Source organism: Andrographis paniculata, unplaced genomic scaffold (genome assembly GCF_009805555.1).
Source record: "Andrographis paniculata isolate CXL003 unplaced genomic scaffold, ASM980555v1 Contig51END, whole genome shotgun sequence".
NCBI classification, from domain to species: Eukaryota; Viridiplantae; Streptophyta; class Magnoliopsida; order Lamiales; family Acanthaceae; genus Andrographis; species Andrographis paniculata.
Genome location: NW_026137586.1, coordinates 51,322 through 78,607, shown reverse-complemented (window position 1 = coordinate 78,607; position 27,286 = coordinate 51,322). Strand labels below are relative to the sequence as shown.

The 27,286-nt window shown below is 31.6% G+C and overlaps 3 protein-coding genes across 4 annotated transcripts; 1 reads left to right on the top strand and 2 right to left on the bottom strand.

The window, feature by feature from the left end:
* Positions 1-5,656: 5,656 nt before the first annotated feature.
* LOC127253744 (probable purine permease 4) lies at positions 5,657-7,261 on the top strand. Its single transcript, XM_051278492.1, has one exon. It carries the CDS (start codon positions 5,797-5,799, stop codon positions 6,946-6,948), a length of 1,152 nt encoding a protein of 383 aa, XP_051134449.1. The 5' UTR covers positions 5,657-5,796; the 3' UTR covers positions 6,949-7,261.
* Positions 7,262-12,727: 5,466 nt separating this feature from the next.
* LOC127253885 (FHA domain-containing protein FHA2-like) lies at positions 12,728-15,412 on the bottom strand. 2 transcript variants are annotated; one of them, XM_051278688.1, is made up of 3 exons: positions 14,613-15,412; positions 14,074-14,234; positions 12,728-13,359 (listed from the first exon to the last, which is right to left on the bottom strand). In XM_051278688.1, the coding sequence occupies exons 1-3, from the start codon at positions 15,232-15,234 to the stop codon at positions 13,117-13,119; spliced, it is 1,026 nt and encodes a 341-aa protein (XP_051134645.1). In that variant the 5' UTR covers positions 15,235-15,412; the 3' UTR covers positions 12,728-13,116. The 2 variants fall into 2 exon arrangements, with proteins under 2 accessions (XP_051134645.1, XP_051134646.1); XM_051278689.1 differs by having other exon boundaries at positions 12,728-13,356; positions 14,613-15,400.
* A 761-nt stretch (positions 15,413-16,173) lies between these two features.
* On the bottom strand, positions 16,174-19,683 carry LOC127253858 (uncharacterized). The gene is made up of 6 exons (XM_051278652.1): positions 19,572-19,683; positions 17,938-18,207; positions 17,760-17,817; positions 17,230-17,330; positions 16,668-16,914; positions 16,174-16,552 (listed from the first exon to the last, which is right to left on the bottom strand). Exons 2-5 carry the CDS (start codon positions 18,175-18,177, stop codon positions 16,669-16,671), a joined length of 645 nt encoding a protein of 214 aa, XP_051134609.1. The 5' UTR covers positions 18,178-18,207; positions 19,572-19,683; the 3' UTR covers positions 16,174-16,552; position 16,668.
* Positions 19,684-27,286: the final 7,603 nt, after the last annotated feature.

Sequence of the window (27,286 nt, the reverse complement as noted above, 5' to 3'; positions counted from 1 at the left end):
GTCATTAATTCAAAGTACATGTATGTATTTTCTCGAATGATTTCTATAGAGGATGCAAGTGGAACAATCAACCAAGAATTTCCTACCATCGAACAAATATGCATTTGCCCGTACAAAACTTTCATACATCATTGTTGGCATAATCATTAGTCATACATCATTAATATCAATTATTATATTAGAAAAATAGATTTTGGATTAAATGTTTTAAATGAAAACTATGTTGTATTGAATATAACATTTTTTGAATAAATAAAATATTTATGTTAAATTACATTAGACGAGATAAACGATAATAATAATAATGATAATAATAAATAAATAAAAAAAAAAAACACGTCCTTACCGGAGCGAGAGCCACATACACACTATATTATATTGATGCCTCAGAATAAATACACGTTAGATCGATGCATAAGTGAATATATATACACATATTAACATTACTTTTACAATTTCTTTCGTTCTATCATATTCATATCAGCATTTAAATAAATTACTTATTTTAATACTTCATTTCTTAACAATCTATTTATTTTTCCATTTTGGTCCATCCCATAACAAAGTATCCGTTTATTTTTTATTTTTATTTTTTAGTAATTATACTATCTACCTAACATTACAAATACCTTTCTAATTTACAATATATTAGAGAAATGCCATTACCTTTGTATCATACAATACTAAAGGTTAATTTAGTATTTTTACCTTTATTTTTACTTTATCCCAATATAAAACTAATATTCCTAAAATTCCATGCATAAACAAAATGGATAAATAGATTGGGGACGGAGGGAGTACATGTTATGTTATGGCGTCACCACCGTCAATTCATTATTTTAATAATTTTTAAATTTTATATATTTATCGTCTAATAATATATAAAAAATATTTATTATATAATATTATAAAAATATAAATCAAAAGGGTCTTGGTCAGTGCGGCCCATTGTTTGGTTTATAGAACCCATATGTGTTGGGCCAAAAGATTAGGTATAGGTAAAGCAGGAGGCTTTATCCTGAGCGTTTGAAATTGTTCAAGTCTAATCAACGCGGCCCACTTAACAACTTGACTCTGATTTTTATACCAACTTACATTATTACAATACTCACTCTAATTGTAATTCTGTGTTTTATACGCTTGAATATGCTTTATTTATTTATTTATTATTATTATTATTATTTTGGAATTGCAATGACTCCGTTCATTTTGTGTTTTTTTTAACTGAATGTATAATTACTAATATAAAAATAATATTTAATATTAAATTATTAATTATTATTATTTTTTTATGAATATATAATATACATGTTCTATATTTTTTGTGATAATAATTTTAGCAATATTTTTTGAGAATTATCTCAATAAAAAATATTAGATAAACAAAGTCAATATTTTATCTTGAAGGAAAAATTTTTTGATATGAAGCATAGAGAATTATGTAAAAAAATATAAAAATAATCGATATATATAATATTTTTGAAAAAAATATGTATTTTTTTTTTTTTTTAAAAAAAAGAACACACACGTGATGCAAAATTTAAACAATTCCTTACATAAAAAGACTAGCACCAAAACTAAAAAAGATTAAGTTTGCCATTGAAATATATGCAAAAGATTTGGCCTATTTGTTAGAGAATTTCAACTAGCAAATTCTCAAGATATTTTTATAGATTAACTATATATATATATATAGAGAAAAAAAAAATATACAGACTTTGTTCTTTTCTATATTTTTTTTAAAAAATTAATATATTACATATATATATATATTTTTTTTATATATTCTATGCAATTTTATGTATTTCATATATAAAAATAAAATTCTAAAAATTTAACTAAACAAATACACCCGCATTATTTACTCGGCCGCATTTTAATTGATATTTATTTTTTAAAATTTTAATTATCTCATCTCAATGTGACATATTTTTATTTTTGATAAATTATATTTATGTAAATATATTTAATAAATATTAAATATAGGTCCATTAAAACTTTTTTTTTTGTTTTTTTAATAAATAAGTATTTTTATCTATATTTATTTTTTTATTTTTTATAAAATTAGTTTAGGTTAATAAATACTATATTTTTTTTTACCTATTTATATTATATAAAATTTATGTTTTACAACATGATATATATTTTATTGTGATATGCGGGAAATTTAGCCAATTTCCTTTGTATTTTAACAAAGAATTGAGATTAAATTCTCCTAACGAAGGAAGTAATATTTAAAATATTAAAATATATATTTTATTATTTTTTTAATCATATATACTATTCCTCTAATCCCTTAACAAACTATCTATTTTTTATATTATTAAGCTTGAGAAAGCTTTATAGTATTTCATTTAGAATTTTAAAACCAAATTAATTTAATGGAAATAAAATACTGTAGAAGAAATAAACAAACATGCCTTAAATATCGTTGAGTCACGAGAGATGATATTTAAACTTTTTGAACCAGATTCAAGATATTTTCTTTTGACTTTCAACGTTCTAGAAACTATTACATACCACTTATTATAATGGCAGAGAAATAACATTATTAGCTTCATATTATTTCAACTGTGCTGATCTATGTATGTTTTCTTAGATGAACAAATTGGGTATGATGGGACTCAAATTTGAGAGGATATTATTTATTTATTTATTTAAAAACGAGAGTTAATCAACATATTTAATGTTTAGTAATTGCATATTTAGTAGTAGTACATTATTTACACGGTTTAACATATTGTTGATGTGGTTTTATTTATTTATTTATTTTTTTGGGTTAACATTTTTATTTGGTTGTGGTTAGAGTTTGAGTTTTTTTTTTGCAACATATTTATTTGATTTTGGTTAGAGTTTGAAGGTGTTTTCTTTTTTCAAAACAAATCAATATATTTCTCCCCAAAAATTAATATATTACACACACTTATTATCTTTATATTATTTACATAATTTTTTATACTTCACATAAAAAATATTGTTTTAAACTATTTCACAAAACAATAATTCAAATTATATTTTGAAATAATATTTTATAAGAGAAAATAATGTATTTTTTTATTCAAAATGATAGGATGAACAATAATTCATATGTTATTATTATTAAGAAAAATAGCACATAATTTTAGTAGTGTGATAAACAAAAAAGGGGGGCTGTAGGTGAAATCTTGTTTTCACATTCTATATGGTTATACTAATTTTTAATTAAGGGACTTTTTTTTGTTTGTTGCATAAATTGAGAACATTTTGATATACAGTAAGTCATTATTGGTAGTTTTGGTTTTTGGTCTATTTATTACACCTAATTATATATATTGGTCGTAAATAGGTGGTTATCAATATGAAATTAATCGATATTAATGAAATGAAATTACTTCTTTTGAAGATTCGGTTATCTAATTTGTGGCGAACACTTAATATTAAGTATATTATTTATTTCACATTTTTTTTTCTTCTTCACACACACATATATATATATATATATATATTTCTAAGATCATATAGCAGACAGACATGTGAGGTAGTAACTATCTTTGCAACCCCCTAATTTATCTAAATTAATATAGGCTGCTAAATATATATATATATATGGGAGTTGTTCTAGTTAAAATATACGTGAATGCGATGTGACCATTCATTATGAATAGCGATACTATTATTGAATTTGTTTTATTTATAATCCATCTTCAACACCAAAACGAGATTGAGATACATGTATATATTTATGTGCGGACAATATTCAGATCGCCTAGTTTTTTATACTAAATCGCCAAATCCAATATATAATAAAATTAATTAATTAATAATAAAACATTGTTACTGAGCGAATATGACTTAAATAATTACACACAGCTCGCACTCCCATTATAATATTAACATATAATATATATATATAACACACGAAGCTCTTCAAAAAAATCTTAATTAGCTAGTAGATATTCAAATTTGCTATTATCAACTTTCACCTGTTTAACATATAGTATACTTTACTTAATTACATTACAATTAAGTATATGGACCCGACCCATTAATGCTCCATCGTCTATTTGGCCAACATAATTACATAATAAAATGTGTTTGGTTTCGATTTCAAATCTAGATCAATATTATTCGGTTTATACCGTCATCAATAAAAATACATTATTTATTTTTATAAAATATCATATTAAAATACTATATATTTAAATAAAAATCAAACAAACTAAATATGCATAGCCTCTCTGATCTACTTGCACTCATATATATTGTTTTATGTATGAGACTATAATATATGTTGACATCATCGTTTAACAGTTGAATTAATAATATGAAAATATGTACCTTTTGTATATTTTACATTACCAAGATAATTTTGCATTTTGCATATAAATTAATTAATTAATTTCATTTCATATTTAATTTAATTAATTTTTTTAAGTTTCGGATGTTCTTAGTGAGGGATTTCAATTTAATTGATATTCGGCCTAAAATTTAAGTAAACTGAGGTCAGGGAACTTGAACCTATAACCTCACACAGGTTCAATCCTCATACCACTATATCATTCTTTACGGAATATACTCCGAGATTTTGCAGTATAATTAACTAGTTTGACAAAGTACGGATTCTTGCTTTCCTAGAACCCAATCAATCATTTGACATTTGTTTCGTTTCGTTTTGTTTATTTTATTTCATTTACAAATAATTAGATTGAAATTAAAATCACTATCATCCTCTTCTTTGACGATACTCTATATATATTATGCTGCGATGCTTTAGGATTATGGAAATTTATTTTTGGATAGATCAAATCTTAATATAAGGTTTATTCAATATATATTATTGTTATGGAAATAATGTTACGGTAAACACATACTAAGATTTCTATAACATCTCCCAAATCACATATACAGAATACCTTTGATTTCATTACAACAACTTTTGGCAACTTAAATCATAATATATGTTGTTGTTATTATTATTATATCCCAAAAATAAATTGAAAAAACTAAAAAAGAGACTTATCCGGGCGTGCAGGCAGGCTCCAGCCTCCAGCAGCAGGGCAGGGCTCATTAATCTACGACTTTTTCCGTTGAGTGCCAAACAAATTCTTAGTTTTAAAGCCTGTCTTCTCTTGTCTTGTGCGTATGCATGCATGCCCTCCCTGCCTGCCCGCCCACCTTATTTTAGTCTTATTATTATAAGTTCATGCAATACAATTAACACAATTCAAGTAGATGATATAATAACAATAATAATTCTAATAATAATGGGTTTATAATACGAAACTGAATTTTCAAAAGTAATAAAAAATTCTACAAATCTCACGATAGAATTACCGTAAATATAATCTATATATATATATATATATATATATAATAAACACAGCAACGGGAGAGAGAGATAATTTGTTTGTTTGTTTGCATGTTCATGATGTCCTCATGAGCTTTTGACTGCTGCCCAACTAATTTCACCCTTTTTCCGGGCCGTAGCCAGATGGAGGAATTCCAGGGAAGGGGACGGGACTCTAACACCAGCCAAGCAGATCCCGCAGCATGAATGGTCTAAATCCATCCGGTGCCCGCCTCCAGGGATCTTTATCAGTATATCGGAAATCGCCATGTAGTTAATTAGTAAGTGCTTATGAATGAAAATCAAATTCATTAGAGCGCTTTAAATATTTCATAAATCAATCCAATCCAATCCAATCCCAATTGCAAATACATATAAATATCCATCTCTCTCTCTGCAGATTTGCTCATTATATATATAAATTATCCACCCACTCGACTCGACTCGACTCTTCCGATCCGCTCGCTCTAATGGCTGCGCCTGCGCCTTCCTCGGAGCTATCGCCATCGCCATCGCCATCGCCTCCGCCAGCATCTCCTCCTCAAGGCAGCTCCAAATACAGATGGGCCGCCCTGGTGGGGCTCAACTACGGGTGCCTGTTCGTGGGGTCGGTGTCGGCCAGCCTGATCACCAAGTACTACTTCGCCCACGGCGGCTCCAGCCGGTGGGTCTCCACCTGGGTGCAGTCGGCGGGGTTCCCCGTCCTCCTCCCCGTCGTCTTCCTCGTCGCCCCCCGCCTCTCCGCCCGCAGGCCCTTCTCCGGCGGCTTCACCGGCGCGCTGCTCCTCCTCTCCCTGGCCGTCGGCGTCTTCACGGGCGTCAACAACCTCCTCATCTCCTGGGGCATCTCCTACCTCCCCGTCTCCACCGCCTCCCTCGTCCTCTCCACCCAGCTCGCCTTCAACCTCGTCCTCTCCGCCCTCATGGTCCGCCAGCGGGTCTCCTTCAACAACCTCAACTGCGTCGTCCTCATCACCCTCAGCTCCGTCCTCCTCGCCCTCATCTCCAGCCACGAGCGCCCCCCGGGGGTCACGCCGGCCAAGTACCTGCTGGGCTTCTTCGCCACGCTGGGGGCCGGCCTGATGTTCGCCCTCTACCTGCCGCTCATGGAGATCATCTACCGCCGCGTCCGCTGCTACGCCATGGTCGTCGAGATGCAGCTGCTGATGCAGATCGCTGCCACCGTCTTCGCCACCGTCGGGATGGCGGCGGACGGAGGGTTCAGGGACATGGCCGCGGAGAGCAAGGCGGTCTTCGACAGGGGCCCCGCGGCCTACTGGTGGACGATCGCTGGGTGCCTGGTGGCGTGGCAGGTGTGCTTCCTGGGGACGTCGGGGATGGTGTACCTGACGTCGTCGCTCACCGGCGGGATCTGCACGACCGCGCTGCTCGCGATGAATGTGATCGGCGGGGTGGCGGTGTTCGGCGACGGCTTCGGCGGCGTGAAGGCGGTGGCCACCGTGATGTGCCTCTGGGGATTCTGTTCGTATCTGTACGGAATGTACGCCCGGTCGAAGAACAGGGAGGGGTATACTTGTCATTTCAAGGATGCACCTGGGAACGATAATAATGATACCAACCATAACAATAATAATAATAATAATAATAATAATAATGTGTGAAACTGAAAAAATAAAAATAAAAATAAAAATTGGAGAGGTCGGTAATGGAGGAGGGGATCCTGAAGACTACCTATTTATTTATTAATTATTTAAATTATTTATTGGATAATAATTGCTTTGGTTTGCTTTAATTGAGACGCGAATTATTAAAGCACACATATCATTAATTTTTTTCTTGCATAGGTCAAAATATTATCTCAATGTGCATTAATATATTTGTGACTAATGCAATACACTTCTTCATCAATTATATGGTAAATCTATCATTTTCTTTTCTTCGTTATAATTGTCTCGGAATTTTTAGAGAATTTAGAAAATCATATAATGAGTTTAATTTATTTATTTATTTTTAAATTTTTAAATCGAATTCCGATTTTAGAAAAAAGAAGATTAATTATGGTGTTGTTGGACCAAAGTTGCAAGGTTTATTATAATACAAGATCCAACCGTGGGGTAGAATAAAGAAGACCGGGACTTGTATGATCTATCGTGGGATAGAATAAAGAAGACCATAACTTACATTGGGAAAACCTCATGCGGCAAAGACCCAATAAAAGAGAGTGCAAAAAATCAAAGCTTGCAAGATTAGAAAACCTCCGAAGAACAGAAGTCTAAAACCCAAAGCCCATACAATAAGGACTTAGAACAGGAAGAAAAGCAAGACAGACACACGAGGCCGAGGCCGGAGGATCTCAAAGTGATCAAGACCACCTACTAGAAACCTCCCCACGAGTCAGACCTTATGCTACTAGAGTTGCCGAATTTCAATAAGAGATCGAGTTAACAAGGTCAAAGGAAGTCAATGGACGTGAAATATAAGAGAGACTGTCAGAAACTGGAGATAACAATAGGTCGGATTCAGTCAACCCGAGATCCAAATTGGACAAGGTCATATCGACACCCACATATACTTGACAAGATCCAATGGATCCAATAAACTTGAAAAACTTTTATGATTCTTAAATTGTAACATAAAATCTGATCCAGATTCATTCGATATATATTAAAATTTATGTTTTTTATTCAAAAATATTATAATAAAAAATAAATTAATTAAACTAAAAAAAGTATTTTTAGTATAATTTATATCGTTAAAAATTATATATATATATAATATTAATATATTTATTGGGTCTAGATCCGGGTAGGAACCATCCTTATCCTTAGACCGGAGGTCCAATCCAAATCAGATTAAAGTACACAATATTGATCAACAACCAAATAATTGAACTCGACCTCAAATATATGGGTCAAATCTGGAGTCATTGGCATCACTCCTAGAGGCCACAGCGGTTTGAACACTACAAGGAAGATTGGTAACATGGGGTTAAAGTTGTAATAATCTAATTCCTAAAATCCAACAGGTGTATTTCTTAATTATGATTGATTATTTCTTTGTATCATAACCGAATAAGCTTTTCCCAACCAGAGATTTTTTCCTCTCTAGTTTTCTCCCTGATAAACCAACACCCTTATTTGATTTTTTCGCCCAATTATCATATTCTTAATAGTAGTATTATTTCGAAAGGGCATAAACCATTTTACTTTAGAGAAACGATTTTGCAATTTATAAAAATTTGATTCAAGTATTTATTAAATTTTGAGTACACATTTATTTTTTCATTCTTATGTATTTCATTTCCAACAATAATAGCATTTTCAGCATATATATATATATATAAGTTATGATATTTTGTATTTTTTGGTAAAAAAAAAGGTATTGCTATTATACATCAAAGTAAAACAATTATATTTTTTTATTAAGATTAGAGAATTGACATTTAAAAAAATAGCTCTAAAACATTATTAATTTGTGTAGAAAAAAATTATATAATCTTAATCTTAAAATATATTCCTTCCGTTGCGGAAGAAGTTTTGAGATTTTGTTCTTGTGTAATGATATATTTGTAATTTAAATAAAAATTAAAAGTATTTTGGTATTATTTTTATTAAAATAAAAATTGATATTTTGGAGTGAAGTTAGGTAAAAATAATATTTGAGTTGGGATGGAGAAAATATATAGTATTTAACAAATTATTTGAATTATTGACTAATATTTATAAAGAATAAATTTTAAAACAATTGAGAAACATTAATAAAATAAAAAATTCATTGAATTAATATTTCTGTAGTGATTAATTTAATATTAATTGCTTATATAAATACACAATCTTTTAAATGTACAAATATTTTATTTATATAATATTATATAGTTTGTTTGGTTTTGATTTGAAATTATATATATTATTTTAATTTAAATAAAATTAGAATACATTTTTAAAAAAAATACTATATATATATTTTTTTATGGGAACATACTAAGACCTTATTCTTTCTGTTTTTTTTTTTTTTTCTAAATATTTTTTGTAAAAAAAATAATATATTATGCATATTCATTATTTTTATATTTTTTATATAATTCTTTATACTTTACCTAAAAAAAAATTATTTTTTAACTATTTTACAAAATAAACACATCTTAATAGTATTAATTTATATTTGAAATTAAAAACAAACAAAGCCTAAAATTTTCTACTATATATTTCATAGGAGTGATAAAAGATACAAATGGTAAAAAGATAATTTGTTTCCTTAATTTTTTGGTTTGAAGTACTCTCTTCATAATTATTTAGGTTGTTATTATTTAAAAATGTTATACGGATAGGTCCCTCATCTTTGAATTTGTCTTAAAACAAACAATGGGTTAAAAAAAAAATACATTATTAATATGAATGATCTATTAAATCAATTTAATATTAATTTAATCTCAAATAATTTAGCATATATCCACATAGAAGTTGGTCAAATACCGGCCATAATCTGAAGTATCACATGGGTATAATTTTATAAGAAAAACACATGTATAATACTCGTTCTGTTATATATATAAAAAGACTTATTTTTCTTTTTTATTTAACATAAAAATAAATTTAATTTTTCTATTTAATAAAAAATTATAATACTATATTCGTCTTTTTGAAAGGTTGTCAATTTTTATTTTTATCTGTTCCAAAACAAAGTTATCATTCCTTAATTTAGTAATTGCAGTATTTACCTAATATAATAAATACATTTCCAACTTAATATACTCTCTCTGTCCCTTAAAAAGATATCAGTTTTTTTTTTCACGAAGTTTAAGGTATATTAGTATTATATTGAAATATAATATGAATAAAGTAGAATTGACTTAAATAATCTTATTAGTATTATGTTATATAAATGTAATAATATTTGTATAATATATTATAAGTTGTAATATTATTTATAATGGTAGGTACATAGTACAGTTATTAAAAAAAATAAATGAATATTTTGTTATAAGAACGGACCAAAATGAAAAAATAAATAGTTTGTTAAGAGACGGATGAAGTATTACACAAATGTTATTACTTTTATATTACACAATACTAATACTTATAGGAGTGTTTTTGTTTTGTTTTGTTTTGTTTTTTTTTTTTTTAGTACAATCCAATATAATACTCTCTTCACCCCTTATCTATTATCCGTTTTCTTTTTTCACGAAGTTTTAGAAATATTAGTATTATATTGAAATGTGGTATGAATAAAGTAGAAATTATTAAAATAACCTTATTAGTATTGTGTGACATAAAGATAATGATAGTTATGTAATATATATTTTAAATTGTAAGGGGTATTTTTAGTGTTAGTAGAAAATACCGTTACTAAAAAATGAATACTTTGTTATGGGAGTGACCAAAATAGAAAAATAGATAGATTGTTAAGGAACGGAGAAAATACTAATATTAAAAAATCTACATGCAAAAAATAAACAACTTTTTAATTGAACGAAAAAGAATATTTTTCTACTTTTTTTACTATAAAAGATACAAAATACTAAAAAATACATATTACATTAAAATATGTGCAAAAAAAAAAAACAAATGTCTATTTTTCGACAAGGAGATAGTAAATGTTATATACCAAATAGCATAGTATAAAATATATTATATATATAATCCATATTCAATATGATCGATAATAAACATATATTCTTTATGTCCCAAAACACATAATATTTAGGGTGTGTTTGTTTGAGGGATTTGTTTGGATTTCTACAATTCATTCAATTTTTTCCCCCCAAAAACATCAAATCAAACATCTATTTTTCATTCTTTATATTATACTAAAAATCAATTTTACATTCAAAACATCACATCAACACCTATTTATATCACATCATACAACTATTCAAATTCAAAATTTTTACTATTCAAATCCCAACTCAAAATCCAAACCCTCAAACAAACACACCCTTAATATATACATTTTCTGTTTGAGTCATATATTCACTTATTTTTTGAATGTGTACTTTATTAATATTATGTAGGTTATATAGTACAATGGGTGTGTATTTGGGGGATTGGATTTTAAAAATACTATTCATTCAATTTTTTTTCCTTCAAAACATCAAATCAAACATCTATTTTTTATTTTTATATTATACTAAAAATTAATTTTATATTCAAAACATCACATCATATTGCTATTCAAATAAAAAAAAATTTACTATTCAAATTTCAATTCAAAATCTAAACCCCCGAACAAACACACCCTAAGGTAATATTGCCCTTAAATTCATTTACTTTTGTCTACTTTTTAATGAATTATTTGTAATATTATATGAAGTGTAGCTATATTTTTTATTAAAGTAAAAATATATTTACTAAAAAGAAAATAAATACATTTGAATTGGACATACAGAAATGATAAAATGATTACATATGACTTGACGAACGAAATATAAATCAACTTTAGGTGTGTCTCTTTGAGTGATTTGATTTGTTTCTCTATTCATTAACTTTTTTTTTTCTTCCAAAATATTAAATTAAATAGTATTTATTTTTTTATACTATATTAAAATTTAATTTTAAATTAAAAAAATATCGTATCAAAGTTTAATTATATCACATTAAATAATTATTTAAATTAAAACACTCAAATTAACTTTATAACATATAAATATATAGGATTCACTCAAAATTGTTTATTTTTATTTATTTACTTAATAAATAAATATATTCATCTATATCTAAAATTCTCTATTTTTTATATCATAATAAACTCATTTTAATCTCTGTAAAATGATAGCTATATAAAATATAATTTTAATATTATATATATTTCTTTTATTCATTTAATAAATATTTTAAAATTATCAACCATGTTTTCATATAGAATAAAATTATAATAATAACTATTTATTTTTAATATGTATTGTTCCGAAATAGCATATTAATTTCTTAAAATTAATTAACATATTTTTAATTATTTTGTATATATCCATGCTGATCCCGTCAAATGTCATACAAATTATATTACTCTCTCTATCTTTTTCACTTTAGTCCATCCCATAACAAATATCTATTTCCTAGAATTAAGAAATAATAGTATTTAATTGAAAGTAAGTATAAAATAGGATGTAAAAAACTATAATGCCTTTGCTTTTTGAAGGATTTTAAAAAATAGATTAGAGTAATAATTAGGGATGTTTGGAAAAATAAGAATAATTTTGTTATAAAGTGGACCACAATTACTAAATAATAAAGAAACAAGACAATTGTTTTGAAACGAAAATGTAAAAACAAAACAACTCTTTTGGACGGATGGATGGAGTATATATTAATATCAGTTAGTATATAGAAACGTAATACAAATTAAAATATTTTAATATTTAGTAGGATGACATAAATCAAATGAAAAGGTAAGTGAGTGAAACCATTATTTATGATTATAATTTATATCTAACAATACTTGTAATTAGATAGCGTAAACAACGAATTAGTTTATAAACAAACCCTATGTATATATTTAATGTAAACAACGAACCATTTAATTGCAAGTAAGGCTTTCTTCCATAGTTCCATTCCAGACTGACTATGCCTAGAAACAAAACAAGATCCGTTGCCCTTGGTTAGTTGAGTTCCCCATCGAAACCACGCTCTAGCCTCTCTCTAATTTACAGTCGAGTCGAGTCGAACCGAATCCAATCAAGTCAGGTCAGAGCAGACAAGCATACACAAAGAGATCGATCGATAGATGGATAGATGTCATCAGATTTACATTACCAGAATACTAGTAGGAGATGGCTGCTGCAAACCTGAATGAGCGAGAGAATAATGGAACTCAGGAAGATTGATTAGGGTCGGTCAGGAGAGCAGCGAGACAAGAGACACAAACTCCTGAGTGTGCCGCCCCTTGGATCTTGTGTTGATCACAAAGTGCTCCGGGTACTTGCGCACCAGCATCATCAATCCCAGCCAGGGCTTCTCCTTAGCAGCAGCAGCTGCAGCTTCTGAGCCTGCTGCTGGATACTCCTCCTCCTGCTCGCACGTCAGGTATCTCCTCACCCGGCTGTGATGCCACACATTCCCAAATTGTTCCACCATCTGCTGCACATTCAATACAATTTTGCTGATTATGAGTACCTGGACGGACCAGAGAATAGTCTGGACAACAACTAATACCATAAAGAAAACATAAATGCAACTGATGAATCTCCTATCCTAATGCAAGGAGGACAAAAGGGAAAACAGGGAGAACTCTAAATGCCATTTTCTTGACTAAAATTTTCTCAATAAACTTATTACACCAGCCACATACATCTGCAATATAGTACTAAGCTAAGCAATTAATTAAGAAGCAAAAGACTGATCATTGTAAGACCATTCAAAAGAAAATTACGGGCATCGGGTGCAGGGCTGCAACCGATTACGAGGCTCGACTCAAGCAATCCGAGCCCATCAAAGTGAGCTCAAGCCAATACTGAGCTCACTGACATGCAACTTGCCTCTCTCAATGTTCAGATTAACTGTGAAAGTACAAATGTATCCCTGATATTTTCACCAACAACTAGATTACTTTATTCATTTTAATTGATATAAAAATACACGACTTTATATGGTATATTGAACTCAACTATGCATGGGCGCAAACTCAAGCTCAAACTTAGAAACTTTTATACTGAAAGCTCCTCATGCTGCATTCTATTAAAAGTTGAATCAAGCTCAACTTGTTTAGGGTAGGAATCAATTTGCTTCGGACTGTTTGCGGCCCTATAGGGAGGGGGGTAAACACAGAGAAAAAGACAATACTAATAAATTGACCTCAGAATGAAGTTTATCCATCGGCATCCATTCTCCAGGACCGCACAAATCAGACAACACTGTAGCCACCGTAGATACAACCTCCTTCTCTTCTAAACTAAGTAGCTGCTGGTTGTCAGCGTCCCGATCCACATTTGGTCTTCCATTGCCCTCTTTATCATCTGCAGTCAATCGGAATTGTATGATTACCAATAAAGACATCTTGTAAATAATGCTGCAATTCGCAAGTCTTGACATCCAGCAACAGATGGAGATTTCAGACAATTATCGACAATTGCAATCATGAGAATATCTCCACATAAAACTAGGAAACAGTCACACATCTCATCTGAGCAGCAGAGCAGTGCAGTGCAGTTTCGTTAGCCAAGGAAACAAAGTGGAACATCACACAAGAGCAGATATTGAAAGCACCATCGATTAATTGCACTGAACATCATGCAAAACAAAAGGCAGAGAGCATAAAAATAACATACTGATGATGCAAAGCATACAAGAATTCAACAATGGCATCAAAAGAAAACCAAAAGGGACTCACTCACCCCCCAAGTGCCCAGAGGCTACACCCTCAACCATTCTTACCCTCTTCCCTCCAGACAAACCATCCTCCACTCCCCCCTCCTCCTCCTCCTCGTAATACTCCGCCCTCACTCTCCCCTTCTTCCCATAATTTACTCCTCCAGCCGCGGGCGGCGGAGGCAGGCCTAGATGATGATGATGGTGGTGGTGACGGTGTTGGTTCTGAATTGCGCGGAAATGATGCGCGGGGCCAATCTGGTAATTGCTCACGTGATGCCTCGGTCCGATCAGTCCACCGAGAATGCTCCTGATGGGCAACAGAAAGTAAAATTCCTTGTCCCCGATTTGCAAGAGATCCTGCGAATCCAGCTTGACGGGAGGGTTTCCCGGGAGGTGGAGCACCCCCTCGACGGAGCAGCCGTTTTTGCCCAAAACCTCGAGGGCGAAACGGCGGCGCTGGAAGTCGTAGAATATGCGGGCGTGGTGGCGGCTGATGTTCATCCCGCCGCCGAGGGAGGCGAGGTCGACGTCGACGGTTGATTTCTTGGAGTTGCGGCCGAGGATTATAGAGTATGTTTGCATGTAGTACTCGAAGTCTTCGCCTTGAAGCTTGGCGAATCCAGCCTCCACATCGCTGCTCGCCATTGTCGCGCAATTTTGAGAAATTAAATAATTTAGGGCTTTGATTGATTCAACCAGAGTCCCAATTCCCTTATTGCCTGCCTGCCTGCCTGCAATGTGTCAGTGGGTCGGTGCCCAGGCGGCCAATGGTGAAAAATTATATCTTTCTTGCAAAATTTATAATCAAGATTGGTCTGGTCTACTCTCCTTCTCTTACAATACCGAAAAATTTGTTCGGGAGGGTAAAGAGGATATAGCAATCTATTTTTTATACTGTTGAATATTATAATTATCAATTTTAATGTTGTTGAAATTTTTTTATTAGTTTTAACTTTATTTATTTTAATCTTATGAGAAGACAATACCACCATTATTGGAGGGTAATCAACGCAACTTCAATTTTAATGAATAAATTTTTATTTGAGTAAAATCAAAATTGATAAAAGAATCGCACAAAATTGATAATTTTGATATTGAATAGACCGAATGATTTTTACTCTAACAATCAAATCATTATTTAAAATCTTCTAAAAGAATAAATAAAAATTGATGAACCAAGCTATTCCCACATTAAAGGGGAAGTGAGACTGATGAAATAATAATATAAAATTATTATTTTGTAACATTTCAACATAACTGACAAATTAGATTGCTTAATATTATAAATTAATAATAATAATAATAATAATAATAATAATAATATATTTGAGAGAAATGTAATGTTATATAACCCTTTGTCATATTTCGAATTTCTATTCTCATCGTCATAAGACTAAGAAGTTCTCCATGGATATCTACATCACTCTTAACTAGTACAAATACCACACCACAAGCATGATATAAGCTTTGTGTTTATAACTGCACAGACAATTTACAATCCCTGTCTAATTATCATATCAACCACAAGCCACAGCTGTACTGTATGGTCTCTTGGACAAATTAACTCCAAAACAGAAGAGTAGAGGCCATGGAGAAAAGGAAATCAAATTGGAGTTGGATGATTACTACTTGTAAGACATCTTGAAAATACTAGTAAATTATGCTGCTGTTGCAATCACAAAACGAAAAATGCTTTGCTTTGGGAAACAGTAAATTATGCAATCAAATAAATCATACAAGGTATCATCATCATCATCGTCGTCGCACCACAGCATATTCACTAATACAACGGATAGTAAAAGAGTCGTCTATCATCACCTATGGCAGATGATATACTATGGGTAAATGGGCATTGAAATGAAGACCAAACACAGCGCCGTGACCCACAGAAAGAGCTCTTAATCCTCGACCACCTGTTTTCTGGGTGCCATCCTCACAATACAGCAGGAGAAGCAGCAGCAACCTCAAATAGGGCAATAGATGAAGAGCAGGCATTATTACTATTATTGTTACTACTACTACTACTACTACTTCGAAAGATAGATCATCACGTAAAAGGCACCAATGGGAATGGATACCTCAAGTACTTCTAGTAGCGGGAAGGTATACTCGAATTAAATCTTTTGCAGTAGTTCTCTTTCGGCAGGTTGGACATTTGCTCTGAGCAGCGATGGCAGCTTTTATGCATGCCTTGCAGAATATGTGACCGCATTTCGTTGATGTTTCCTCCACTATGGGGCTCATGCATATCGGACAGCTGAATGTAGGGTCCTCTGGTGGCACTGGAGGTAATGGTGGTGTAAGTGTGCTTTGTCCACTTTTTCTCTGAAATTCATTCAAAGATGATAACTGTAAACGATGGGGCTAATAACAACAACAGCAGATCACCCACCCACTATAGTAAAGAAAAGCATATGATGGTAAAGTGAGCCATACCACCAATCCAAAGCCGTAGTTCAAAACTAGATTACAGATAAATGCAATAACAATAATAATAACAATAATAATAAAAAAATAAAAAAAAACCTTATTTCATATTATAGCATGATTAGAGTGATTTTGATAGGTTCATTACAGATGTGTTTCTTTCCATATCTGACCTTAGATAATAAATACTCATGCATCAAAATAGATTTTTACCATTGAATTGTTGCCGTCTTCGAGGTTTATGTAAAGCTCACAATTTATTATAGGCTGATTAGAGGGAACCCTTCTGCGCTTGTTGCGAGATAACCTTTCCTCTGTAGTAATCATTTACCACATCAGTAACAAATTTTCCAGAAAATAAAACACAGGGAATTATGGAAGAACATTACATCATATCTCAAATGAAATATCAAAATCGACACAAAAAGGTCGAGAAACTTCAACACTTTCCAACAGTATTGACGACAAGAAGTTATTTTTAAGGTGACCAACTAAGTTCAATAGCAGCCATAAAACTTTCCATGCTGTTTATTAATGTGTAACTATTAGACTTAAAACTATCAAGGACAAATAGCAATTCACAAAGGCAGCCAAGAACTTGCCAGCTCAGAAAACACCAACATCATGGTAACTTTTCATCATAATATTAGCTTCTGTCCTTATGTATTAAGAGATTCATCTAAAACAATTTAAACAAATACACAAAATGGCTACTCAATTAAACCAATTTCACAACAATTTACCAGCCTCTAAGTCAACCACAATAGTCCGGCGACAGTTCCTCCTGGAATTATTTTTGGCCTGTAAGAAAATTGATCAGTATATACACGTAGCCATAGAAATGCATGGAAGATTGCAGAAAACAACTGAATTAGATCAATATTATGGTAATAAAAAGTAATAGACAGAAAATTCATGTACTTGGGCAAATGCTCTAGGTGAACAAAGAACAACATCATCATCTATTGCCTCTAGATCAATTGGTGGAGGTTGTGTTGTGGTGACTCCTTGAGCTGCCTGCCTGTCCTGCGACCTAGTATTATATGATGGCCCCTCTTGATCGCGATTCTCACATTGCGGCACAGTATTGAGATCAACATCTAGCACTCGCTTCCTAGTTCTTGCCCTATTATACCTCTTAACTTGTTCCTGACTGCTCATGGTGACACAAATTCCAAGTGCAGAAATCCCCTGAGAATAAATAATCCATAGAGAAGAACAGCTAGTTAAACAGAAGACTAATGCATATTGTGTATATCCATATATACTTGACAAGGTGGCAAGAAATAATCTATATGAAATTAATGCACAAAACCTACAGAAACCGGGATAGTATGAACCTCAATGTTGATAAGCATAAAAATGTCAGTGCTCAAATTTAATTATAAGAATTACATAAAGTCCCAATTACTAACATAATTACCAATTACATGAACTTCTACAATTCTGAACTTTCGTGGGTAGATCAAAATTTAATGAGATTCCGAAATCTCTAATAAAAAAATCAGTGAGTGAGGACAATGAAAAGATAACAGAATACCACAGTAAGAAGGACAAGTCACAAGCTTGGTTCACAGCCTGTAAATCTATGCAATCCAATTCATGTTCTTATTTATAAAAGTATATATGAAAGAAAAGATAGCATATTTGGTATGTATAAATAATTTGCCATCACAATGGCTCAGATGGCATAAGGCATGTGCTGGCCAATGGTGCCGATGCAGCATCATATGTCAATTGAGCCATGGCGTCCACGAAACTGAGTAAAGCACACAGTAATATCCATTTTGAGAATGTAACATTTAAAGTGCAAATGTTACTTTTCCGCTCACTCGTTAACAGCATAGCATTTAGATACTGCATCCTAACCATTACTATTCCAGAATAACTATGCAATCGCCTCCAATGACTTGAGATACTTTCTTAAGTACCAGAGTACCACAAAATAGGTCTAAAACTCAATCTGATTTGAAGTACCTAAGAAATGTATTCAGTACAAGCCCCCAAACTATAATGTAACACCCAATTTTATCCATCATCTATCCAACAGGCACCCAAATCCTCAGTAACTCACATGAAATTTACTCTGTGCACCAATAACAACATTTGTGGTTTTATCAAAACAGAGTGGCATCAGACAATATTAAATTCAAAATTTCAAACTTACACCAACAAATCATGGTGCATAGGAACTACTCACCAGTTGAAAAGGGCTCAATTACACGTCCTAAAAAATTAAAGAAAAACCAAATCTATAAAGCCCTAACAGAAAATCGACCCTAAAAACCCTAAATCTCTGGCCGATCAAACCAATCCAATATGAAAGTGTTGCCACCAATCAACAGCGCAGTTATATTTGCAATAAGAAGAAAGAAACAAATAAAGAAAGAAAAGCACCCGAAACCAACAATCCCAAAATTCTAAAACCACACCCGGCGATATGAACAGAACTCCGAACCACATTGAAAATACACCGGAAAACATAAAAATAAAATAAACACTGATTAATTAACAAGTACTGAGAGGCACCGAGACGGCACGAATGAAGATCCAACCTGAATTCTTCGAATTGGAGACGTCTGCTTCGAATTGGGAGGCTGATACACAGAGAGGGGGAGCGAGGCGACGGGTATATCTTCCCTTATATAGAGAATAGAGAGAGATATAGAGACCGTGCGCATGGGTAAAACCGTAAAACGCCTTTCACGGCTGGCTAAGGCAAAATCGTAATCGTAAGTCGTAACTAGTGGCGTCTATCTTTTTTTTTTTTTTTTTTTACCCTGTTAATTTAATTTTAGTCTTTCAGATATAAATTAATATATATAATTTTTAAAAAATATAAAATATATATTTAAATATTTTTAAAATTATATTCTAATAAATTAAATATAATATATATCATTGTATTATACAAATAATAAAATATACATTTATAATTAATATAAAGTAATTTTATAAAAATAATAATTATATATTTAAATATAAATAATTATTTTTTTAAAGAGAAATAAAAATAAAATATTTTATAATTTAATAAATTTTATCAAATATAAAAGATGTTATTTCTTTATAAAACGGATTAAAATAAAAAAGTTATTTGGTATGAGACATATGAAGTATTTGTTTGTTTTGGTTCGATCTTTCTTTTTTATTCTATTTTTAATATTTTATTTGTTTCACTTAATTTTTTTTGTTTTGTAATAATTAAGAAATAATAGTATTTTATTGATTAGTGAAAATATGCAAGAAGTTTCAACACTTTTGTTATTCGACTCTATGTACAAAATAATTGTATGTTTAATGGTATGTTTGTAATTTAAATAAAAGTTAAGGGTATCTTGGTAGTTATATATGATTACTTTTACTAAAATAAAAAAGAAATATTTTACGAAAATGGCAAAAAAAAGTACTTTGAATTTGGACGGACAAAGTATATAGTATTTTGGCTAAATTACACAAAATTCACGTGTTGTTTTATGAAATTACGTCAAATCTCTCATACTTCTAAAGTTGCGTCAAACTCACTTGTAGTTTCATAAACTCTGTGTCTAACCCCTCGGCGGTCTTTATTTAACGGTATTTGACTTAAATGCATCCAAATTGCGAATAAATTTTAGAATCTCTATTTCTAAACTCATAAAATTACAAATATATTTACTTTTATTATATTTAGCCTAAAAAAACAGTAAAAATAAATTTTTAAAATTTGAAAAAAATAACTATTTTTTGAGTATATTTACTCTTTTTTAGGCTAAATATAAAAAAAAAATGAATATATTTAATTTAGATCAAATACCGTTAAATAAGGACCGTCGAGGGGGTTAGACGCAGAGTTTATGAAACCATGAGTGAGTTTGACGCAGTTTTAGAAGTATAGGGGATTTGATGCAATTTTATGAAATTACAGGTAAATTTTGTGCAATTTAGCCTAATTTTTTTTTTTTTTAAATGTGTGTTTGTTTTGTGAAATAGTTTAAAAAGATACATTTTTTTATGTTAGGCATAAAGAATTATATAAGTAATAAAAAAATGATAAATATATATTATATATTAATTTATTAGGAAAACATATGCCAAAAAAAAAAAGAACACACCCATTAAATTAGTATTATTTGAATAAAAAATAAAATTATTTAGAAAATTATGATATTAAATAATATTTGCTATTTTGATTTGAGGTGTTCTTTGAGATGTGAAACTTGTGTCAATAATATAAAATATAATATTTTATTTTAAACTATTGATTTTTACGAGATAATTAAACTATAAATATTACACTTTATGTTCCATCAAAGTATGAAAACTATTTTTTTTACAAACAAGATGCAATTATTGGAATAAGTTAACAAATAATTAAATAAATATATGTAATAAAATATGCTAAAATCAAAAGTTATCAACGAAATCCGGAATTAGATTGATGCAAGGCTTCGGCGGAGTCTCACAACTTCTTGTATTGCTCTTCAGCATTACTATCAATTACTTTTAAGTGTCATATTCTCTACCATATATGCTTGTTGATGAAATATATTGCATCGGATATCTTTGAAGAGATTTATTGAAAATCTTTTTACACGTCTCATAGGATCTTATCGGAACAATAATTTGTATTTCTTTACGAGCTATGATGAGTTCATACTTTTTACATTTATATCGTACATACACTCATCCTTTGAGTTGTATGTCCTAATATGAAATATCGATTGATCGTTAATCTTTAAAGTACTGATTCTTCAATTACGATTTCAATTGCACATCGGATTAATTTATTCTTTTGTTATTTTTCAAAAATTCTCTAGATCTTATTATCATAATGACGTGGTTTCGAATAACTTCTTTAAATTCTTCTTTTCTAAACTAAAAGTCATTCCTAAGGCAAAATAAGGATTGTACTTGGTCGAAAGATTGTACACTGCGTGCAAATCCACATTTTTTGTGTCGGACCATGCAATGCTGGTGAATTTTTTTTTTTTTTTTGCGAGTCACCTAAAGACATTTTATATTTTTGTACAATGATTGATCCATTAATTCGTCTTCTACATCGTCCCCTTTCATTATATAGTCAAAATTTATAAAATCTGACTCATTATGAAGATCATTGTACATTTCTTCATCTTCAATCTCTTTCCCGATCTAACTTCAATGGGTATTTGTGAGGAAAATAAATGACGACAGTGAAATTATCCGATATAAAGCGAGATTTGTAGTCCAAAGATTCTCACAAAGATTTGGGATTGATTATGATGAAATATATTCTCCGATTATGTATGGCATCACATTTAGATATCTTGTAAGTCTAGTAGTGCATGAAAAATTTGATATGCGCCTTATGAACATAGTTACTGCTTATCTATATAGCTCACCGGAGAACGATATTTATATAAAAATCCCTAAAGGATATGACATGCCTGAAACATACAATCAAATCCCCGAGAATGCTACTCCATCAAAGTACAAAATTTATTGTATGAACTTAAACAATTTGGACACATATGGTATAACCGTCTCACTAAGTGTTTAACCAAAGAAGGTTATACAAACGACCCAATATGTCTGTATTTTTATAAAAAAAAAATACGTCGAAGTTTGTGATCATTGCAATATAAATATATGTTGATGATTTCAATCTTATCGGAACTCCAGAAGAGCTCTAATCAGTTGCAGAATACCTGAAAAAAGGAATTTAAGATCAAAGACTTTGGAAATGCAAAGTTCTACCTTGGTCTGCAAATTGAATACGTTGATAATGAAATATTCATCCACCAAACTGCTTATACCCAGAATATATTAAAGCGATTTTATATGAATAAAGTATATTCATTGAGTACTCCAATGATCGTCAGATCTCTTGATCCTAACAATGATCCATTTAAACCAAAAGAAGATGATGAAGAGATACTTAGTCTTGAAGTATCATATCTCAGTGCAATAGGTGTACTCATGTATCTAGCAAATAACACAAGACTAGATATTGCATTTGCAGTAAACTTATTAGCGGGATTTAGTTCATCTTCTATTAAACAATATTGGAATGAGGTTAAGTATGTTTTGCGCATCTGCAAGGGACAAATGATCTCGGCCTATTTATCCGAATAATTCTCGACACGAGTTATAAGGCTATGCCGACGTTGGGTACTTGTCTAATCCGTAATAAGAAAAATCACAAACTAGCTATATATTTATATATGGTGATACTCTGATCTGCTGGAGATCCCGAAAACATATAATAACCGTCATATCATCAAATTATGCTGAAGTATTGGCTATTCATAAAGCCAGACGAGAATATATTTAGTTGAGGTCAATGACCTATCACATTTTAAAGAATTGTGGGTTAATGCATAAAAATAAATATCCCCAACAATCATATATGAAGACAATGTTGTTTGCATTGACAAGTAAATGGTTGGTATATTAAAAGAGATAGAACAAAACATATTTTACCAATTTTTTTTTACACATGACCTGCAAAAAATAGTGAAATAGACGTGTAACAAATTAGATCATTTGATAATTTTGTAAATTTATTAATCAATACTCTACCGAAAATAATATTCAACGAATTGGTAAAATAAACTAGAACAAAAATGATGTACTTTTTTTTCACTATAATTTTTTCACATAAGTTTTTTCTAATAAAATTTTAACGAAACATATTATTTATTTAAAGCATCTAAAGAGAAAGTATTGTAAAACAAATAAACACATCGACGCATACATATCATATGCATGAACAATTTTTGGATGCTACGTGGCAATTTGTGTGTCATACCTCACTACAAATGTTTGCCTCTAGATATGTATATGTATTCTTACACAGTATAAGATAATATATGAAAGTCATTCATAATTTACTTCCTCCATTCCATTGCGCTCTCTCTCTGATATTACATTTGCATGTCCTTAGATATATCACATATATATTTGCATACTGATGATTTTGAAGGTTGAGGTAAAAAAAAAAAAAAAAGATAGAAAGAAACAAAATTCTGTATGTATTACTTTTCATTAGAAATCAGGCTGGAAAGATCAACTTATATACACAGAGTATACCAGTACAAAGTAGGGACCACTGAATCCAAAACAGAATAACAAACTCTGACAATTAAGCACAGCACCAGCACCAGCACACACAGAATTATTCCTCATTCTCCATGTTTTAAGCGTTTTCTGTTAACATTCTCCTCTCAAGCGGAACTTGGAAGATATATCCCAAGTTGAGCTTGATACACAAATGCTTAAGAGTATCAGCACTAGTCCCTTTTGTGAACATGTCTGTCAATTGTTGAGATGAAAGAACAAATTGAAGAGCAATAGTACCTTTGGCATGATGATCACAAATAAAGTGACAATCAATGTCTATGTGTTTAGTGCGCTCATGATAGACAGGATTTTGAGTCATTTGTATGGCTGATTTATTATCGTAGAAGATAGGTATTGGCAACTGAACATTCAACTGAAAATCTTTGAGCAAATAACTTACCCACAACACCTCTGAAACTGTTGCTGCTATGGCCCTGTATTCAGTCTCTGCTGAAGATTTAGCTACTGTTGATTGTTTCTTGGTTTTCCAAGATATTAAGCACAAACCAAGAAACACACAAAACCCAGTCAAGGACTTCCGGGTATCCAGACAGCTCCCCCAATCAGCATCGCAGAACCTATGGAGAGATGGTTCAACATTAGAAGGAAACAAGAGCTGAAAGTTTGCAGTGCCTCTTAAGTACCTTAACACCGTTTGAAGAGCCTTCCAATGGTGAGTAGTAGGACTGTTCATGAATTGAGTAAGCTGTTGAACTGAGTAGCAAATATCCGGCCTTGTCATAATCAAGTAGAGCAATTTTCCGACAAACCTTCTATACAAGCTAGGCTTGGAGAATGGTTCTCCTTTCCCATGTTGTAATTTACCACCAACCACAAAAGGTGTGTCACATGATTTAGTTGTTGAGAAGTCAGCTTTCAATAATGTATAATCAATGAATCTTTGTTGGGATACAACAAGACCAGTACTTGTTCTTTGAATTTGCATACCAAGAAACAGATTTGCTTGGCCCAAATCTTTGATAGTGAATTCCTTATCTAAGAATTGCTTGATGTCTTCAATGGAGGAATGATAGCTTTCAATTAGAAGTATGTTATCCACATATACCAGCAGCAAGATGAGATCTTTGTCTTGATTTAAGGTAAATAGACAATGATCATATGAAGATTTATGAAATCCACATTTCAACACTTTTGAGACAAATTCTTTGTACCATTGTCTTGGCGTCTGTTTTAGGCCATAGATGGCCTTTGTTAGCTTGCATATTTGACCATAAGGGATCTTATAACCTTGAGGAGGGAGCATGTACAAATTTTCATCCAAATGGCCATGAAGGAAGGCATTGTTGATATCTAACTGGTGAACAGTCCACTCCCGGAAAGAGGCAACTGCCAGAAGAGTTCTTACTGTGACAACCTTGGCAACTGGAGCAAAGGAGTCATTGTAGTCACGACCATGAACTTGGAGATATCCTTTTGCCACCAAACGAGCTTTAAATCTCTCAACACTTCCATTTGCTTTTTTTTATTTTTTATTTTGTAGATCCACTTACTTTCAATAGGCCTTACCTTTGGGAAGATCAGTTACTATCCACGTGTGATTCTTTTCAAGAGCTCTCAATTCATCATTCATAACATCACTCTATTTGTTATCTTGTTGAGCTTGAGTGAATGAGGTTGGTTCTTGATCATGAACAACAGGAACAACATTCCATACTTGCAAGATACCACCATTTGTGTTGTTTGGCTGTTTTGTAACAATAGGGCACACATAGTCTTTGAGCCAAGCAGGTGGTATTCTTTTTCTTGGAGGTAAGGTAACTATAGGATCAGAGATGGGATCGGGAGGATTAGGGATGAGTATAGGTGAAGGGTTGAGGTTCACTAAGATCATGGTAGGAATTAGAGTATGGCAACAGACCTAGTTAGGTTGGAGGAACTGCATAATTAGAGCAAGGGAAGACTTCTTCATAGAAGATCACATGTCTAGCTACAATCCTCTTTTGATGATCAAGATCAAAGAGCTTGAAGCCCTTCTGTCCAACTGGATAACCAAGAAACAGACACCTGAAGGCTTTAGGTTCAAGTTTATGTTTGGTAAGAGAAGGATTTGAAACATAACACAAACACCCAAACACTTTGAGATGACTATAGTCAGGATTAGATTTGTGGAGTTTTTGATAAGGTGTTTCCCAATTTAGCACAGAAGAAAGAATTCTATTTAGGAGATATGTTGCATGTAATAAAGCATCACCCCAAAATTTTTCAGGAATGGAAGCATGGAAAAGCAGAGCTCGAGTCATTTGTAACAGGTGTTTATGCTTGATCTTTACTCTTTCATTTTGTTGAGGGGTATAAGGGCAAGAGTGTTGGTGAATAATTCCATGCTTATTGTAAAGGGATTTACATTGGGAGTTAAGAAACTCAGAACCATTATCAGTTATAACAGTTTTGATAATGCAATTGAACTGATTTTTCACATAATGAATAAAATTTTTAATCACTTGGTTCAAATGTTGTTTGTTAGACAAAAGATAGGTCCAAGTAGCTCTTGTATGGTCATCAACAATAGTGAGAAAATAAGAGCAACCATTTAAGGTGGGAGTTCGATATGGACCCCAAGTGTCCATGTGAACAAGATCAAAAACACCATTTGCACAAGATGAACTACTGCTAAAGGATAGCTTTGATTGTTTAGCCTTGTGACAAGTATCACAAGGCTTGTAGTTACAGGCTGGAACAAATGATAAGTTTTTAAGACTCTCAGTAGAAGAATGACCAAGTCTATAGTGCCAAAGATTACAATCCTCAGTAACAGAATTGACAATAGACCTAGTAGGAAAATAAGAGTCAGACATAATGTATAGGTCTGTTCTTGGTATCTAGTTGCCAAAGTGGCTTTAGTTCTCTAGTCCTGTATAAGACAAGCAGTAGGAGTGAACACAAGATTACAATCAGTGTGATTAAGAAGACTACTAACTGAAAGAAGGTTGAATTTGAAGGTAGGTATATAATATACATATGGCAGAATGATAGTAAAACCTAAGATGACTTCCCCTGCATATTCAGCCATAAGCCAGGAACCATTTTGTAAATGGATTTGAGTTTTGGTGAGAAGAGGTTGAAGGGTAGAGAACATGGATGCATTCTTGCAAATATGAAGCCCCACTGTCTATTAACCAAGAATATTCTCCCATACAAACAGAAGCAACACATGAAAAGGTACCTG